The 16419-nt window shown below is 43.1% G+C and overlaps 1 protein-coding gene across 1 annotated transcript; it reads right to left on the reverse strand.

Annotated features, from left to right (window-relative positions):
- Nucleotides 1-547: 547 nt before the first annotated feature.
- HSPA5 (heat shock protein family A (Hsp70) member 5) lies at nucleotides 548-11692 on the reverse strand. Its single transcript, XM_040324885.1, has 9 exons — nucleotides 11584-11692; nucleotides 9672-9854; nucleotides 6916-7147; nucleotides 5808-5942; nucleotides 5592-5704; nucleotides 5098-5488; nucleotides 3329-3566; nucleotides 3070-3237; nucleotides 548-1459 (listed from the first exon to the last, which is right to left on the reverse strand). Exons 2-9 carry the CDS (start codon nucleotides 9794-9796, stop codon nucleotides 900-902), a joined length of 1962 nt encoding a protein of 653 aa, XP_040180819.1. The 5' UTR covers nucleotides 9797-9854; nucleotides 11584-11692; the 3' UTR covers nucleotides 548-899.
- Nucleotides 11693-16419: the final 4727 nt, after the last annotated feature.

Raw genomic sequence — 16419 nt, forward strand, 5'->3', positions numbered from 1 at the left:
GCAACTACAGGAAATGTTTGGTTGAAGTTATTGCTGCCAAAAGGGAGGTTCAACCAGTTATTAAATCCAAGGGTTCACATACTTTTTCCACCTGTACTGTGAATGTTTACATGACGTGTTCAATAAACACATGGTAACATTTAATGCTGTGTTTTATTAGTTTAGGCAGACTGCAATTGTCTATTGTGGTGACTTAGATGAAGATCAGATCACATTTTATGACCAATTCGTGCAGAAGAAGAAGGAAAAAAAAAAAAAAAAAAAAAAAAAAAAAAAAGGGGGGGGGGGGGAATGCACCACACTCTTCGTTGGGCTGCCATTAAGGAATGGAGTTTTTGCATGTTGCCTCAGTGCAGCCACTTCCCAATGACTTACGCAGTCAATTTGGCAGAGCACAATCTCCATTTAACTGGGGGGGGGGGGGCTAAAAGATTTCTACTGCCAAATTAAGCAAACGTGCCAAGCTCAGTACAATGTTTAACAGCACCACTTCACTAGTATTGTATTACAGGTCCCAGAGTGTGAAGAATATTTACATACAACAGAGTAGTTTAATTATCAAACATTTATTGTGGTCATTGAAGGGTAGAAAAATTTCTACTTAGAACGAACATGACCAAAATATTTCAAATAAATAAAACATTTGAGCAACCTTTTATACCCTACCCTCCCAAATACCAGACCCACCCTCCCTCTGGGAAGTCACCAAACAAAAATAGTGATCTGGATGAACAACTGCTAACGAAAAGCAGTAAACAGCCATAACAGCTTAGCATTTGTCTCCACTGAAGTGAAGAATCCACATGAAAATTTGAGTATCTAAATGTTCAAATATTCTCTCAACAAAAAAAAGTTCCTGAGTCCAGTATTTACAGTAGCCAAAGGGTCATACAATAGGCCTATAACTCATCCTTCTCATGGTCATCTCCTTCAGGAGGTGGTCCACCTGCCCCACCATATAATTTACCAACAATTGGTTGAACAATATCCTCCAACTCCTTCTTTTTAGTCTTGAATTCTTCTATGTCTGCTTCTTGATGGCTCTCCAACCATTCAATTTTCTCTTCTACTGCCTTTTCAATGGTTTCCTTGTCTTCAGATGACAACTTTCCACCAAGTTTCTCTTTGTCTCCTATTTGATTTTTCAATGAATAAGTGTAACTTTCAAGCTCATTCCGTGCATCAATCCGCTCTTTCAATTTCTTGTCATCTTCAGCAAACTTCTCTGCATCAGTGACCATTCTTTCAATGTCTTCTGGCGTTAGTCGATTCTGATCATTGGTAATCGTTATCTTGTTTTTGTTGCCAGTACCTTTGTCCTCTGCTGTAACCCTTAAGATACCATTAACATCAATCTCAAATGTTACTTCGATCTGAGGAACACCACGGGGAGCAGGAGGAATACCAGTAAGGTCAAAAGTGCCCAGAAGATGGTTATCCTTGGTCAACGGACGCTCACCTAGAACAAGCCAAATAAAAAAAATTAAATACTTTACTGGTAATATAAAAAGTCTGAAGGAAGGAAAGCGTGAGCTAGTACAGCAATCACTATACTTCTGATTCTTCAGTGCTGGACCCTCAGGTCTCTGATCCTGTGGCTGCAAGTCACTTGCCGTAGCTCTGCCTGCCCCCCCCCCCCCCCCCCCATCACGTTAGGCTTTTATTATGTGAACCCATTTAAAAATTCTGTGAATGGACAGCAGAACGGCAGGGGTAGGCAGTGCAGCTTTTACACAATAGACGAGCAGAGCACCTGTCAGAGCTCAGGAGTATAGCATCAGCTTTACAATTAGAGAACAGCAAAAAAAACACATTGTAAATAAAGAGAAAAGGCCACAAGGTGGCATAGAACCTCAAACATTTGTTATTTTTTTAAGTTATGCAAATTTGAGTTCAAACAAACCATAAATGTTTGGGAACTTATTTTACCAATGAAGAGTCTATGGTTATACTTTGGGTGCTTAACCACGGACCATATTGCTGGTCAAAGACCAGAGCACTTTTTGCTATTCGGCACTGCGTCGCTTTAACTGACAATTGCGCGGTCGTGCGACGTAGCTCCAAACAAAATTGGTGTCTTTTTCCCCACAAAGAGCTTTTTTTTGGTGGTATTTAAATCACCTCTGCGGTTTTTAGTTTTTGCGCTAAACAAAAATAGAGCGACAATTTAAAAAAAAAAAAAAAAAAAAGTTCTCACTATAATAAAATATCCACCTAAAATATATAAAAAAAAAAAATTCTCAGTTTAGGCCGATACTTATTCTTTTACATTTTTTTTTAAACGAAAAATATTGCAATAAACGTTTGGTTTGCGCAAAAGTTATAGCGTTTACAAAATGGGGGGGTAGTATATATAAAAAAAATTTTTTTTTACTAGTAATGGCGGCGATCAGCGATTTTTTTCCTGTACTGCGACATTATGGCGGACACTTTTGAGACCATTAGCATTTTTATAGCGATCAGTGGTATACAAATGCATTCGATTACTATAAAAATGCAACTGGCAGGTAAGGGGTTAAGTATGTTCTAACTGTGGGGGGGGCCTCACTAGGGGAAATGACGGTCAGGCATGTCTCCCATGACAGGACCGGTAGCTGTGTGTTTACACACACAGCTCCCGGTCCTCACTCTGTAACGGAGAGGGAGAGAGATTTGCCCCTGTACAAATTAGTAAGACCTCATCTGGAATATGCAGTTAAATTTTGGGCTCCAGTTCTCAAAAAGGATATTGGTGTAGCAAATTGGATCATGCTCTGCTGGTTTTTTTTGCCTTCCTCTGGATCAACTGTGGGTATGGAGTTGGGTGTATGGGATTGTACTGTGTTTATTTTTTTGTGGTTGAACTAGATGGACGTGTCTTTTTTCAACCTGACCAACTATAGCTATGTTACATTAGAATGCCCTAGCAGCAAAAGAAAGCACCATATGTTAACTTTATTTGATCAGGCCTCATGCAACTTATGAGTCACCAAGGCTGGGGACCAACTTGAGATCCAAATAGGAAAAGCATACAAGGAGTAGTATTTACAGAAACCAACATGTTCAAAATCAGATTTTTCAAATGGTTACCTTCATAAACCTTAATTGTGACAGTAGGTTGGTTATCAGAAGCTGTGGAGAAAATTTGTGACTTCTTTGTAGGCACAACAGTGTTCCTAGGGATCAGCTTAGTCATGACACCACCAACAGTTTCAATACCGAGTGTAAGAGGGCACACATCAAGAAGAACCAAGTCACCTGAAACCAGCAGATAAATAAAATATGAGTAAGAGAATACATAAATACATACATAACATACATATAAAAATTCACACACACACACACATACCAGTGTCCTGGTCTCCAGAGAGTACACCAGCCTGAACAGCAGCACCATAAGCCACAGCCTCATCAGGATTAATGCCACGAGATGGTTCTTTGCCATTGAAGAATTCTTTAACTAGCTGCTGAATTTTAGGAATACGCGTAGAACCTCCCACTAACACAATTTCATCTATGTCAGATTTCTTCAGGTCAGCATCTTCAAGCACTTTTTGTACTGGTTTCATGGTGGAACGGAAGAGATCCTAGACAAAATATAAAAATAAGAGAGAGTCATACACAGAGATACTGGAGGGTGTCAGCAAGTCAGTTATCGGCTTACTAGTTGGGTCTCTCTCTCTCTCTCCCCCCCCCCCCCCCACGTAACTTATGCAAACAAGATGGGTCCCAAAATGACACACATTATATATATATATATATATATATATATATATATATATATATATATATATATAAAAAACTGGAACTTCGCTTTAACAGCAAATCTGTCACTTCCTGGTTACTAACTGGGACAGCAGAAGGCAAAGTAGAGCTGCACGATTCTGGCAAAAAAGAGAATAACGATTTTGCTTAAAATGAAGATCACGATTCTCAAAAACGTCTCTCAGGCTATTAAAGGGGGGCATGTGATGAGTGGACTTAAAATAAGGGCAACCATTATAATATATTATGAGTTTTACCACCACTTGTGTTCCTGGTTTCTTCCCTTGGATGACAGGAGCAGCTCTGCAGTGCATGCTGGGGCTTGTAGTCCCAGCCCAGATGCCCAGGATCCCATGGTGTTAATGGAGGTGCAGAGCATGTTGGGACTCCTATCACAGGCTGTAATGAACATGCAGCACATGCTGGGAATTGCAGTTCTACCACAGGCTGTAATGTAGGTGCAGCATATGCTGGGACATATAGTGCCAGTCCAGCTACTCAGGACTCCGGGCTGTAATGGACATTCAAAGCAGTTCAACATCACAGGCTATAGTGAAGCTGCACGGCATGCTGGGACTTGTAGTTCCAGCCAAACCACTCAGGACTCCAGGCAATAGAAATGCAAAGCATGCTGGGACTTGTAGTTCTAGCCGAGCCACCCAGTAACCTAGGCTACAATGAAAGTGCAAAGCATTCATGCTGGGGCTTGTAGTTCTATCACAGGCTGCAATAGAGGAGCAAGGCATGCTGGAGCTTCTAGTCCTATGTCAGGCTGCTAGAGAGGCGCTTGCTAGGACCTGTAGTCCCCCAGTGTAAACACATGCAGGAGGTCTCCCTGTGCCATTGGCAGCACACAGGTGTGTATGTCCCCGTCACAGATAATACGAGCCACCCTCCAGCCCAGTGTCCGGGAGATAGGAGCCGCTGTGGGGAGGCTCGACCCTGTCCCTCCTCTATGGACACCACACACATAGTGCACCCTCCCCACTCCCACTGATAAGAAGCGGGAACTCAGCTCAGTACCGACCCGTTGATTTCAGGGGGAATCCAAAAATCAGTGGGCGGGACGTAGCCCGTGTCAGCGGGAAGAGAGCTGTAGTTCTGAGCGGAAGGGGAGTGCCTCAGCCTGAAACTACAACTCCCAAGTTGCACTGCGCTCCCCAGCTCCTTATACAGCATTTTAATTTTACGTTCAGACACAGAAGAATCGCGGGTCATCCCGTGGGGAGAATCGAGATTGCGATTCTCTCCGCGATTAATCGTGCAGCTCTAGCCAACAGCCTAGCTATATCATTCCTACCAACTTCAACAAACCTCTCAAAATAGTATTGCAGTTTGGCTACAAATGCTTACCATGTTAAGTTCCTCAAACTTAGCACGTGTAAGTGTTTCAGAGAAGTCTTCTCCTTCAAAGAATGATTCTATCTCAATCTTAACTTGATGTTGAGATGACAAGGCTCTCTTGGCTTTTTCAACTTCACGGCGAAGCTTTTGGACAGCCCTGTTGTCTCTGCGCACATCCTTGCCAGTTTTCTTTTTGTAGAGCTTGATGAAGTGTTCCATTACACGCTGGTCAAAGTCTTCTCCTCCCAGATGAGTGTCCCCATTGGTAGCCACCACTTCAAAGACTCCATTGTCTATCGTAAGCAGGGACACATCAAAGGTACCACCACCCAGATCGAAGACAAGAATGTTCTTCTCGCCTTCCTTTTTGTCTAGACCATAAGCAATAGCAGCAGCAGTTCTGTAATTCACAAAAAGTACATTAAAAAACACAAAGACAAGCTCTACAATATGTTTCAGGTGCAAAAATCAGCTAAAAAAACAAACAAACACACAACACTTACGGCTCATTGATAATACGCATCACATTAAGCCCTGCAATAGTTCCAGCATCCTTTGTGGCTTGACGCTGGGCATCATTAAAGTAAGCAGGCACAGTGACAACAGCATGTGTAACCTAAGACAAGTAGAAGTAAAAAGGGTCAGCACCATATACTGAACAGTAAAACACATTTGTTTTTTTAAGAAACATCCCAAGCCTCCTACGAAAATGTACATACCTTTTTGCCAAGATACGCCTCAGCAGTCTCTTTCATCTTAGTGAGAACCATAGCAGAGATTTCTTCTGGAGCAAAGGTCTTTCTCTGATCATTAACATCGGCTTCTATATAGGGTTTGGTTTTCTTTTCAACAACCTAGTAAAAACATGTCAGAAATAAGAAAATAAAATCTACATAGGCTCCAAGCTGTGATAAACATCTTTATAACATTTGAGATGCCGTTTGACTACTTGCCTACCGCCCGCATATGACAGGACGATAAGGTTTACATTCTGGGAAGACTTCATATGAAGTCTTCTCCTTCCCAGGCCACTAGGGGGCGCGCGCTCTCCACGATGTCTGCCAGGCACCGGCAATTGCCCAGTAACTGAGCAGAACCTTCAGGGAGAGAACAATGGTGTGTCCCTTCTACATAGGGACACTGATCAGTCAACTATATAGCACTAATCGCTGTACAAATGCTAATGTTCCCAAAAATGTGTCAAGTGTCCGATATGTCCGCTGCAATATCACAGGGGAGAAAGTAATTAGTAAAGTAGCCTAGGGTGGCAATAGTGTGCATAGCATACCAGCTCATTATGCAATACTCCCCTCCGATATTTCGAGCACCTACAGGTAAGCCTTAAAAGGTTGATGAAAGATGGATAGCCGCACTCCAAAAAAACGTCCAGATTGTCTTTTATTCAAATAAACAGCAAATACATCACCAAATCATAAAAACAGGAACAGGGGGAACAGCCGACGTTTCGCACAAGATCAGTGCTTATTCATGGCGAAACGTCGGCTGTTCCCCTGTTCCTGTTTTTATGATTTGGTGATGTATTTGAATAAAAGACAACCTGGACGGTTTTTTGGAGTGCGGCTATCCATCTTTCATCTACCTTTTATGCTTGCCTAGTGCACTGCCAGCACCCTTGGTATCCTGTTCTACACGTGTGACCATATAGTAGATCCACCTGGAGCGGTGACTCTCTCTTGTACAGGTAAGCCTTAATGTAGGCTTACCTGTAGGTAAAAGTGGTCTGTAACGGGTTTACAACCACCTAGTGAACAAGCCCACACAAACATATTCAGTAAATTAGCCACGCACTGAATATTGGCCGCTTACCTTAAAAGGCAGATACTTGACATCCTGTTGTACAGATGGGTCATTCCAAGTGCGACCAATCAGACGCTTGGCATCAAACACTGTATTTTCAGGATTGGAAGTCAACTGATTCTTGGCAGCATCTCCAATCAAACGTTCACCTTCTGGAGTAAAAGCTACATAAGACGGTGTGATTCGGTTACCCTGATCATTGGCAATAATCTCGACACGTCCATTCTTGAATACACCAACACTGCCAAAAAAAAAAAAAAATGTAAATATGTCCTTTTAGAGGGTCTAAATTTTGTACAGTCTCCCATTATTAAAAACAGACCTAGCATCAGATATACCTTTTCATGCATGGCAAGTGCAAATTTTATCCAGCCCTTGGGGTACTAATCCTCACACTAATATAAGGCACTATTCTGCCATCAAACACATTTCTCCCACGGACACTAATAGGGCACTATTCCTCCTTATGATACGAACGATAGGGAACTATTCCATAGCAAATGTGGTGATGTTTACTCCTACTGATGCCAAAAAAAATTTCCACTCCCGCTGGCCACAATCTGGCCCTCCTGAGGTCTGAAGGACAGTAAACCGGACCCTTGTTTAGAAAGTTTGGAGCCCCCAGCCCTAGAGCATAAAATGCTTGTGGAATGGCGACAAACTACAATAATTAAAAATATCCATGTTGCCAGTTTAGAGTTACAAAGAAGCTCCAGATCCCATCTGGTCTCCAATTCCCTGGATCTCCGCTTTACCCCTTTAAAGCGTCAGGATTTAAGATATGCTTTTGCGGTGCAAAAAATAAAAGGCACAGATCAACCCCTGTTGTAGCCTCTCGAGTTGTAATTTGCAACTAAAGTTACAATGTTAAATTTTGATCACAGGGAGCAAGAAAACACTTGTGCCTGCAGAAGACTATCAACAGTTTGGCCCCTTTCACACGGGCGGCTGTTCTGCTGCAGTTAAAAGCATGTTTTGCCATTTTGAAATTCAGAGAATCATGGCACAGTGTTCACCTGCAAGTGTACATTGCGATTAGCTGCATTTACGTGCGGCTACGTTTAAACATTCTTGCCATTTCTGATGTGCTTCTTGTTTTTCTTTCCATGTTGCTGCTGCGATCTACACTACGATTACCTGCAATAATTAGTTTCTGGACGAAGTCAAATTTATTTTTTCTAACTGCACCAAACCCTTACGTAACGAAACTGTTAAACGCAGTGTGTGAATTGGGGCACAGGAAAGCATTGTCTGAGTTTAGCTGCGGTAGATAACGTGATCTACCCGCAGCAAAAAGCTGAATTCCATGTGAAAGGGGCCCTACTCCTCACCTAGTGCTCAAGGACTGCTTTTTAAAAAGTAACTAAAAATACTAAACTTGAGCTTTTGGCATTTGTTTGCCAAAGTTCCTAAACTCCACTCCATAAAAAGTATGTACACATAGTAGAGCTGCACGATTCTGGGAAAAAGAATCGCGATTCTTTTGCATAAAATGAAGATCACGATTCTCAAAAATGTATTTAAAGTTATTTTCAAACACAAAACGGAGCTTATGTGCTTAAATACAGTATATGTAAATCTGACAGACTGTTTACATGTTAAATAACTGAAACCTAAAACTCTGTTGGGTGTAACAAGATGTCCGCTTGCCCCCTTCTCACTAACATTACTGTGCAGGAGTTTGGAGTGGAGCAAGATGGCGGCGACGAAACGTCACTTCCTGACGAGACAGCCGCCGCCGGGTGTACCAAAATGGCCGCCCGCTCCGGAGCTAGGCCAAAACCGGGGACTTTCCTATGGCTGCACCCGAAAATCGCGGGTCATCCAGCCTGGAGATCGCAGGGGGGTGGTGTGGAATAATCGAGATTGCAATCTTTTCGCGATTAATCGTGCAGCTCTAACACACACACAATTTTAGCTTGCACATGATTGGATAATAATGTAGTGCAAGTGGATTTGCACTTTCGTAAATAACCCCCATAGGCTTTTTAGGAGCTGCTGAGGTTAGGGGAGGTTCCACCTCACCTGAACGTGGAAGAATCGCATACAGAATAGGAATGTTTTGACTGCAAAAACGATTTTGCTGCGTTTTCCCACAGCCAAAGAAGTTCAAGTGTATATGAAGCTTTGATCTCGGATAGAGTAAGGGCGGATAATAAAAAACTGACAGGTGTTCTAATTCCTCTCTACTCTATCCAAAATGAAACGTTATACTAGAAATAATGGCACAGCATGTTATAAATATATAGATTTTTTAAATGCTACATTTCATTGCAGTATATTGTAAAAGGTCTGTAAATTAGATTACTAATACAGACTTAAAAGTTGTTGTAACGAGGTGTGGTCGGTGCATGTGCACTACTTTATGCAATAGATGCCTACAGCCACCTTCACTCATTCAGGTCTATGGGAGGCTGTATGCAGTGCCATGACAACTGGCACACCAGAAATATGTAGTGTCTTTATGCTGCATGGCCAAATGTGACAATGTGCATGTAGCCCATTGCCTAGCAACCAGATCTAGCCATTATTGATATTCAAGCAAAGAAACACACTGGATGTCACATGCAACACAGACATTCCTCCTCAAAAGCATTTTTGTAATATTAAAACAAAACCCTTGTATGTAACTGGACTAATGCCAATACAAATGGGTTTTGCTAGTCAAGGAGCGCAAGGCAAACTGAAGGTAAAATGTATTAGAAATTTGATAACTACAGCTTCAAAACATAATGTTAGGCTAGAAGAGCCTGTAAACTCCATACCATGAATAAGTTGTTCCCAAATCAATGCCAATCACGGTGCCAACCTCTTCCTTCTTGTCATCATCATCTGCAAAAGTGCTGGCAATAACCAGCAAGAGAATTCCTAACAGCTTCATTGCTACCATGGAATGCGTTTTTCTTTTAACAAGAAAAATATATAAATCCAATGTAGAAGGCAACAGTCTGTTGGGGAAAAAAATAAATACATGATATAAAACCACATTTATCAATAGAATTGCATAAAACAAATGCATATAATACACCTATTAGAAGTTAATGCAAGTGAATGGATTGCAAATCCGGAAGGAAGGTCTTATGTATTACAGTAGGCAGAAATAAAGAAGGGTGGGGCCACTTCTACATCTCAGCTCCATCCAATGAAGAGACAAGCAGATGAATCATGGGGAAAGGAAGGAGAAGCTTCTAGAGAAAGGAAGGCAACCACAGGACCCCCGACCCCCTTTCAGGCTACACCATAATGTCAGTGACTATGTGTAAATCAATCAGTGGTCCCCCACAATCCCTAACTGGCTACCAAAGGTGATTTTCTGCTTTAAGAAAAAAAAAAAAAAACACAACAGTATAAGCAGCAATAATGTGCAGTGCATGAGCAATACGAGATCACCTTGCAGTCGGAGCAGACCACAAAAGCTCCCGATTTAGAGAGTTGGCAAATACAGTAAAACCTTGGTTTGAGAGTAACTTGGTTTGAGAGCATTTCACAAGACAAGCAAAATGTTTTAATACATTTTGCCTTGATACAAGAGTAGTGTCATGTCACAACCGAGTATAAAAAAAAAAAAAGAAAAAAAAAAAAAGAGGCGCCTATAAGGGTAGCAATATATGGTTACATTTAATGAAGGTACAACATTTAGCAACTTATTGCTACACTTAGGAGGCCACTCTCATACTCACTGTGAAGAGTGTATTAGCAGAGATACTATGGGGGTTATTTACGAAAGGAAAATCCACTTTGCACTACAAGTGTACTTTGAAATGCAGTCGCTGTAGATCTGAGGGGTGGACCTGAAATGAGGGGGAAGCTCTGCTGATTTTATCATCCAATCATGTGCAAGCTAAAATGCTGTTTTTTATTTTCCTTGCATGTCCCTCTCGGATCTACAGCGACTGCACTTCCAAGTGCACTTGTAGTGCAAAGTGGATTTTCCTTTCATAAATAACCCCCTATGACTTCAGTTGACCACAAGCTACACAACCCAATTGCACAAGGTCTATTGGAGAGGCCATACACACTACAGTTTGTACAATCTCCCTCAAAAATTAACAAAAAACAAAACATAATATCAATCCATTCCAATCAAGAAGTCTGCTGCCCTATAAAGTTGCTAGTAGATTGTGGCTTTATTGCAAAGGTGACTATACACTGTACAATTTGAATCGTGTTTGGAGACCCCAATTTAGATCCGTTGATGGTAAAGCTAAATAAACACGATACAATCAGATTGGGTCCCACTGATACAAAAGTAAATACATTGGCACATAACACAATTTTGGTAACTCCTAACCTGCCCATACATTACACAGTCTCTGTACAATTTCATTTAGATTTACCAAAGGATAAACAGGCCCTACCTAACCAATTCATTCAATCGGTATTACATCAGACAGGCTCTTGGAGTACATAGTGGATCATACAATCGTCTATTCCACACGGCACACCGTGAACGGACACTATGAAGCACACCATACAATCAGATGATAACGTGTACGCTGCTCTGCTTTAGTCCCACATGAGTTAAAAATTCCCTGACGTCTCTACACATATCCAGGCCTCACCGCCGCCCAACCAGGCAAGCACCGACAAAGTACACATTACAACCTTTAAGCAGAAATACTTTTTTTCCCCGTCCCCACGGCTCCGACCCCTAAACACCCGCAACCTCACACATACCGGTTTCGGAATCAGCCTTTAAACCCGCTTCACCGAATTCTTTATATTTGCCGGTAGCTGCCAGACTGACGTACTACGCGCCGCCTGTCTAGTTTTATACCCTCCCGGCCGGCCACAGTCGTGGAGAGCTGTGATTGGTTACAGCACCACGCGTTGGAATTCTTCGATTGGAGAGCAAGCTCTCAAGCTGTCGGCTGCGGATTCGCACACGTTTCTGTGACGTCACACGTCGCGCTAGGTCTCCTTTCGCCTCTAATGATATGTCCGCCTCCTATCACACATTTGACCAATGAGAAAGCTGTCCGTGGCACCGCAAGCTGTGTCGATTGGCTAGTTGGTCCATCTGTTAGGACTGTATGAATTTCTGGAAGAATCAGCTTCACGTAAATTTCGTCAGAATGTCGTCAGATTGCTGCTGGCATCCATATGTAATCTGGGTATGATTGTCAAAATGCCGGGCGTGAGTGTACATTCCAACCCGATTACTGGGTACGAAGAGGCTGTGGATTACAAAAATAAAAAGATTTGCTGTAAGGAACGCAACACAAATGCACATCGATTCAATTTGCAAAAAAATATAAACTAACATTAATATATAAATACCTAGAAGCAAATATATACATAGAATAAAATAAGCGTAAAAATTGCAATAATGGTATAAAATAAAATAATATACATAGCTGGTAAGTAAGGCTGAAAAAAGACTCAAGTCCAACCTATGTGTGTGCTGCTTTTATGTTAAAGGGATTGTAAACCTTCATGTTTTTTCACCTTAATGCATCCTATGCAATAAGGTGAAAAAACACCTTTTGAATTTCACATCCTTACTGCTCATACAGTAAAGAAACCTCTATGCAGTTTAAGGTTAAACTGCTTCTCTTCCAATTTCATTGAATGTCCGTGTCTTATTAAAGCGGTTGTAAACTCAGAATAAAAAATAAAAACCTGCAAGACAAAGGCATAATGAGCTAGTATGACTAGCATATTAGCTCATTATGAATTACTTACCTTAGGTCAAAGCCCCTGAAGCCGTCCTTATCTCCCCCTCCGGCCAGTTACTTCTGGGTATCGCCGCTCCGGCACTGTGATTGGCCAAATCGGCAAAGACGTCACTCCGCGCATGCGTGCAGGAGCCGGGATTAGCCATTGAGAAAACCGTCATTCTCAGTGCGCATGCGCCATAGACAACGGTGTATCCCTTTTGGCAAATATCTCCTAAACCGTGTAGGTTTAGGAGATATTGCAAACACCTACAGGTAAGCCTTAATCTAGGCTTACCTGTAGGTGTAACTTCAAACAGAGGGTTTACAACCACTTTAATGGCCGTGTCTTATTAACCACTTCAGCCCGGAATGGTTTTACCCCCTTAATGATCATAAGCAGTTTTTGCGATTCAGCACTGCGTTGCTTTAACTGACAATGTCGTGCGACTCTGTACCCAAACAAAATTGACGTTTTTTTTTTGGTGGTACTTGATCACCTCTGTGTTTTTTTAATTTTTGCGCTATAAACAAAAAAAACAATTTTGAAAAACAAACAATATTTTTAACTTTTTGCTATAATAAATATCCAATTGGAAACAGTTTAGGCCAATATGTATTCTTCTACATATTTTTGGTAAAATAAAATTGCAATAAGCTTATATTAATTGGTTTGCGCAAAAATTATAGGGCCAGATTCACCAAAGAGATACGACGGCGTATCTCCTGATACGCCGTCGTATCTCTGTTTCTATCTATGCGACTGATTCATAGAGTCAGTTACGCATAGATATCCATAAGATCCGACAGGTGTAATTGTTTTACACTGTCGGATCTTAGGATGCAGTACCGCGGCCGCCGCTGGGGGGAGTTCGCGTCGTAAACCAGCGTCGGGTATGCAAATTAGGAGTTACGGCGATTCCCAACGGATTTTCGCGTTCGCTATGTCGCTGCTAGTCTAGTTTCCCGTCGCAAAGTTAGTCATCGTTTGACCTGCCCTAACTTTACTCAGCAAACGTATTGCTGTTTAAAGTATGGCCGTCGTTCCCGGGAATACAGAAGTACGCTACGTGCGTTTCCCGTTCGAAAAAATGACATCACGTCGCGCAAAGCATGACGGGAATTGCGAAACTGAGCATGCGCAGTAGGTCCGGCGCGGGAGCGCGCCTAATTTAAATGGCACACGCCCATTTGAATTGGCCCGCCTTTGCGCCGGAGGCCGCCGGCGTAGTTTTCATCGCAAGTGCTTTGTGAATCAGGCACTTGCGATGAAAACTTGCGGCGGTGTAACGTATCTACGATACGTTACGCCGCCGCACTTCTACCTGAAGTAGTGCCTACAAAATAGGGAATAGATTTATGTCATTTTTTTTTTTTTTTTTACTAGTAATGATGGTGATCTGTGGCGGACAGATCGGACACTTTTGACACTTTTTTGGGACCATTGACATTTATACAGTGATCAGAGCTAAAAATAGCTACTGACTACTGTATAAATGTCACTGGCAGGGAAGGGGTTAACACTAGGGGCGATCAAGGTGTTAACTGTGTTCCCTATGAGTGTTTTTAACTGTGGGGGGGTGGGCTTACTGGTACATGACAAAGATCACTGTTCCCGACCACTGGGAACAGTAGATCCCTGTTATGTCACCTGTCAGAACGAGGAAATGCCTTTTTTACATAGGCATCTCCCTGTTCTGCCTGTGTACATGGCAATCATGGGCCGCCGCAGGACATTGGGGCTGATTTACTATGCTCTGTGCGCTGCGCTGGTTCATGCCTTAATTAGTGCGCCGGGTGGAGGCTTAATTAGGCGCATGAACCAGCGTAGCAGCCGGCGCATTGAAAGTAATATGTAAAGCCGCGCCGATCTCCCTATAGAAGTCTATGGGAGAATTCAAAAGTGTTATTATTAAAGGCTAATCTGCAAGTTTTGTCCTAAAAAGTGTTTGGGGACCTCAGTCCTGCCCCAGGGGACATGTATCAATGTTTTTTTTTTTTTTAAAAACTGCCGTTTTTTCGGGAGCAGTGAAATTAATAATTCTTAAAGTGAAACAATAAAAGTGAAATATTCCTTTAAATTTCGTACCTAGGGGGGGTGTAATGTCAGCATGTGAAATAGCGCATTTTTCCCGCACTTAGAACTGCCCCTGCACAAAGTGACATTCAGAAGGAAAAAAAGCCATTTAAAATTCACACGCGGCTATAATGAATTGTCGGCTCTGACAATTCTGACAGGATTAATTCATAAAACAATCAAAAAAATGTGTAGGGGTTCCCCCAAATTAAATTACCAGGCCCTTCAGGTCTGGAATGGATATTAAGGGGAACCCCGCCGTAAAAAAAAAAAAAAAAAAAGACGTGCGGTTCCCGGCAAATATCCATTCCAGGCCCTTCAGGTCTGGTGTGGATTTTAAGGGGAACTCCACCCCAAATTTTTTAAAAAAATGGCGTGGAGTCCCCCTAAAAATCCACACCAGACCCTTATCCGAGCACGTTAACCTGGCCGGCCGCAGAAAAGAGGGGGGGACAGAGTGCGGCCCCCCCCCCTCTCCTGAACTGCACCAGGCCACATGCCCAAAACATGGGGAGGATGCCCCCATGTTGATGGGGACAAGGGCCTCATCCCCACAACCCTTGCCCGGTGGTTGTGGGGGTCTGCGGGCAGGGGGCTTATCAGAATCTGGAAGACCCCTTTAACAAAGGGGACCCCCAGATCCTGCCCCCCCCCTTTGTGAAATGGTAATGGGGTACATACCTCTACCATTTCACCCCAAAAAAAGTCAAAGTGTTAAAAATGACAGTAGCCGGTTTTTGACAAATCTTTTAATAAAATCTTCTTTTCTTCTTCCATTCGGGTTTCTTCCGCTGCTTCTTTCTTGGGTCTTCTCGTCTACATCTTGCCAGACGTCTTCTTCTATCTTCTCCGTCCGTCCTTCAGCCTCCTCGTCTGCCCGGTGTCTTCTCCTATCTTCTTCTCCTTCAGCCTCCTCGTCTGCCCGGTGTCTTCTCCTGTCTTCTCCGTCCTTCAGCCTTGTCGTCTGCCCGGTGTCTTCTCCTATCTTCTTCTCCTTCCGTCGGCCTCCTCGTCCGCATCTTGTGTGTTCTCCTGTCTTCTTCTCGGTCCGCCAGCGCTTGAATTTGAATTGGCCGCCGTGTTCCGCTCCTGGGACCCGCCCCCCTCTGACGCCACAAGTAAACTCCTTAGAAGGTCATGTGCGTCAGAGGGGGGCGGGGTCACAGAGCGTCACACGGCGGGGGAATTCGATTTGAAGCGCGACGTCCGGAGAAGAAAAACCCGCCGCAGCTTCCAATTGAAGTTCCCGCCGTGTCACACTCATGTGAACCGCCCCCCTCTGACGCACATATGCCACACGCGGACTTTCAGATGAGTTAACCTGTGGCGTCAGAGGGGGGGGGTCCCAGGAGCGGGAACACGGCGGGATCTTCAATTTCAAGCGCAGCACCCAGAAGATCAAGAAGATGCGGGACGAGAAGGTTCGACGGACAGAGAAGAAGATGGGAGAAGACGGCAAGACGGCAAGATGTGGACAAGAAGACCCAAGAAAGAAGCAGAGGAAGAAACCCGAATGAAAGAAGAAGAAGGAACCGCGGAAAGAAGATTTTATTAAAGGAATTGTCAAAAACCGGCTACTGTCATTTTTCACACTTTTGTCACTTTTTTTTTGTAAAATGGTAGGGGTACAATGTACCCCATTACCATTTCACACGGGGGGGGCGGGATCTGGGGGTCCCCTTTGTTAAAGGGGTCTTCCAGATTCTGATAAGCCCCCCGCCCGCAGACCCCCACAACCACCGGGCAAGGGTTGTGGAGATGAGGCCCTTGTCCCCATCA

This window comes from Rana temporaria, chromosome 9 (genome assembly GCF_905171775.1).
Source record: "Rana temporaria chromosome 9, aRanTem1.1, whole genome shotgun sequence".
Taxonomy (NCBI): Eukaryota; Metazoa; Chordata; class Amphibia; order Anura; family Ranidae; genus Rana; species Rana temporaria.

Bases quoted from the DNA above. Each gene is read 5' to 3' on its own strand.
- HSPA5 (XM_040324885.1), bottom strand. From the start codon at position 9,796: ATGGTAGCAATGAAGCTGTTAGGAATTCTCTTGCTGGTTATTGCCAGC. The intron at 5,705-5,807 runs GTATGTACATTT...TACTTGTCTTAG, and splicing joins AGGCGTATCTTGGCAAAAAG to GTTACACATGCTGTTGTCAC. The intron at 3,238-3,328 runs GTATGTGTGTGT...TGCTGGTTTCAG, and splicing joins CTCTGGAGACCAGGACACTG to GTGACTTGGTTCTTCTTGAT.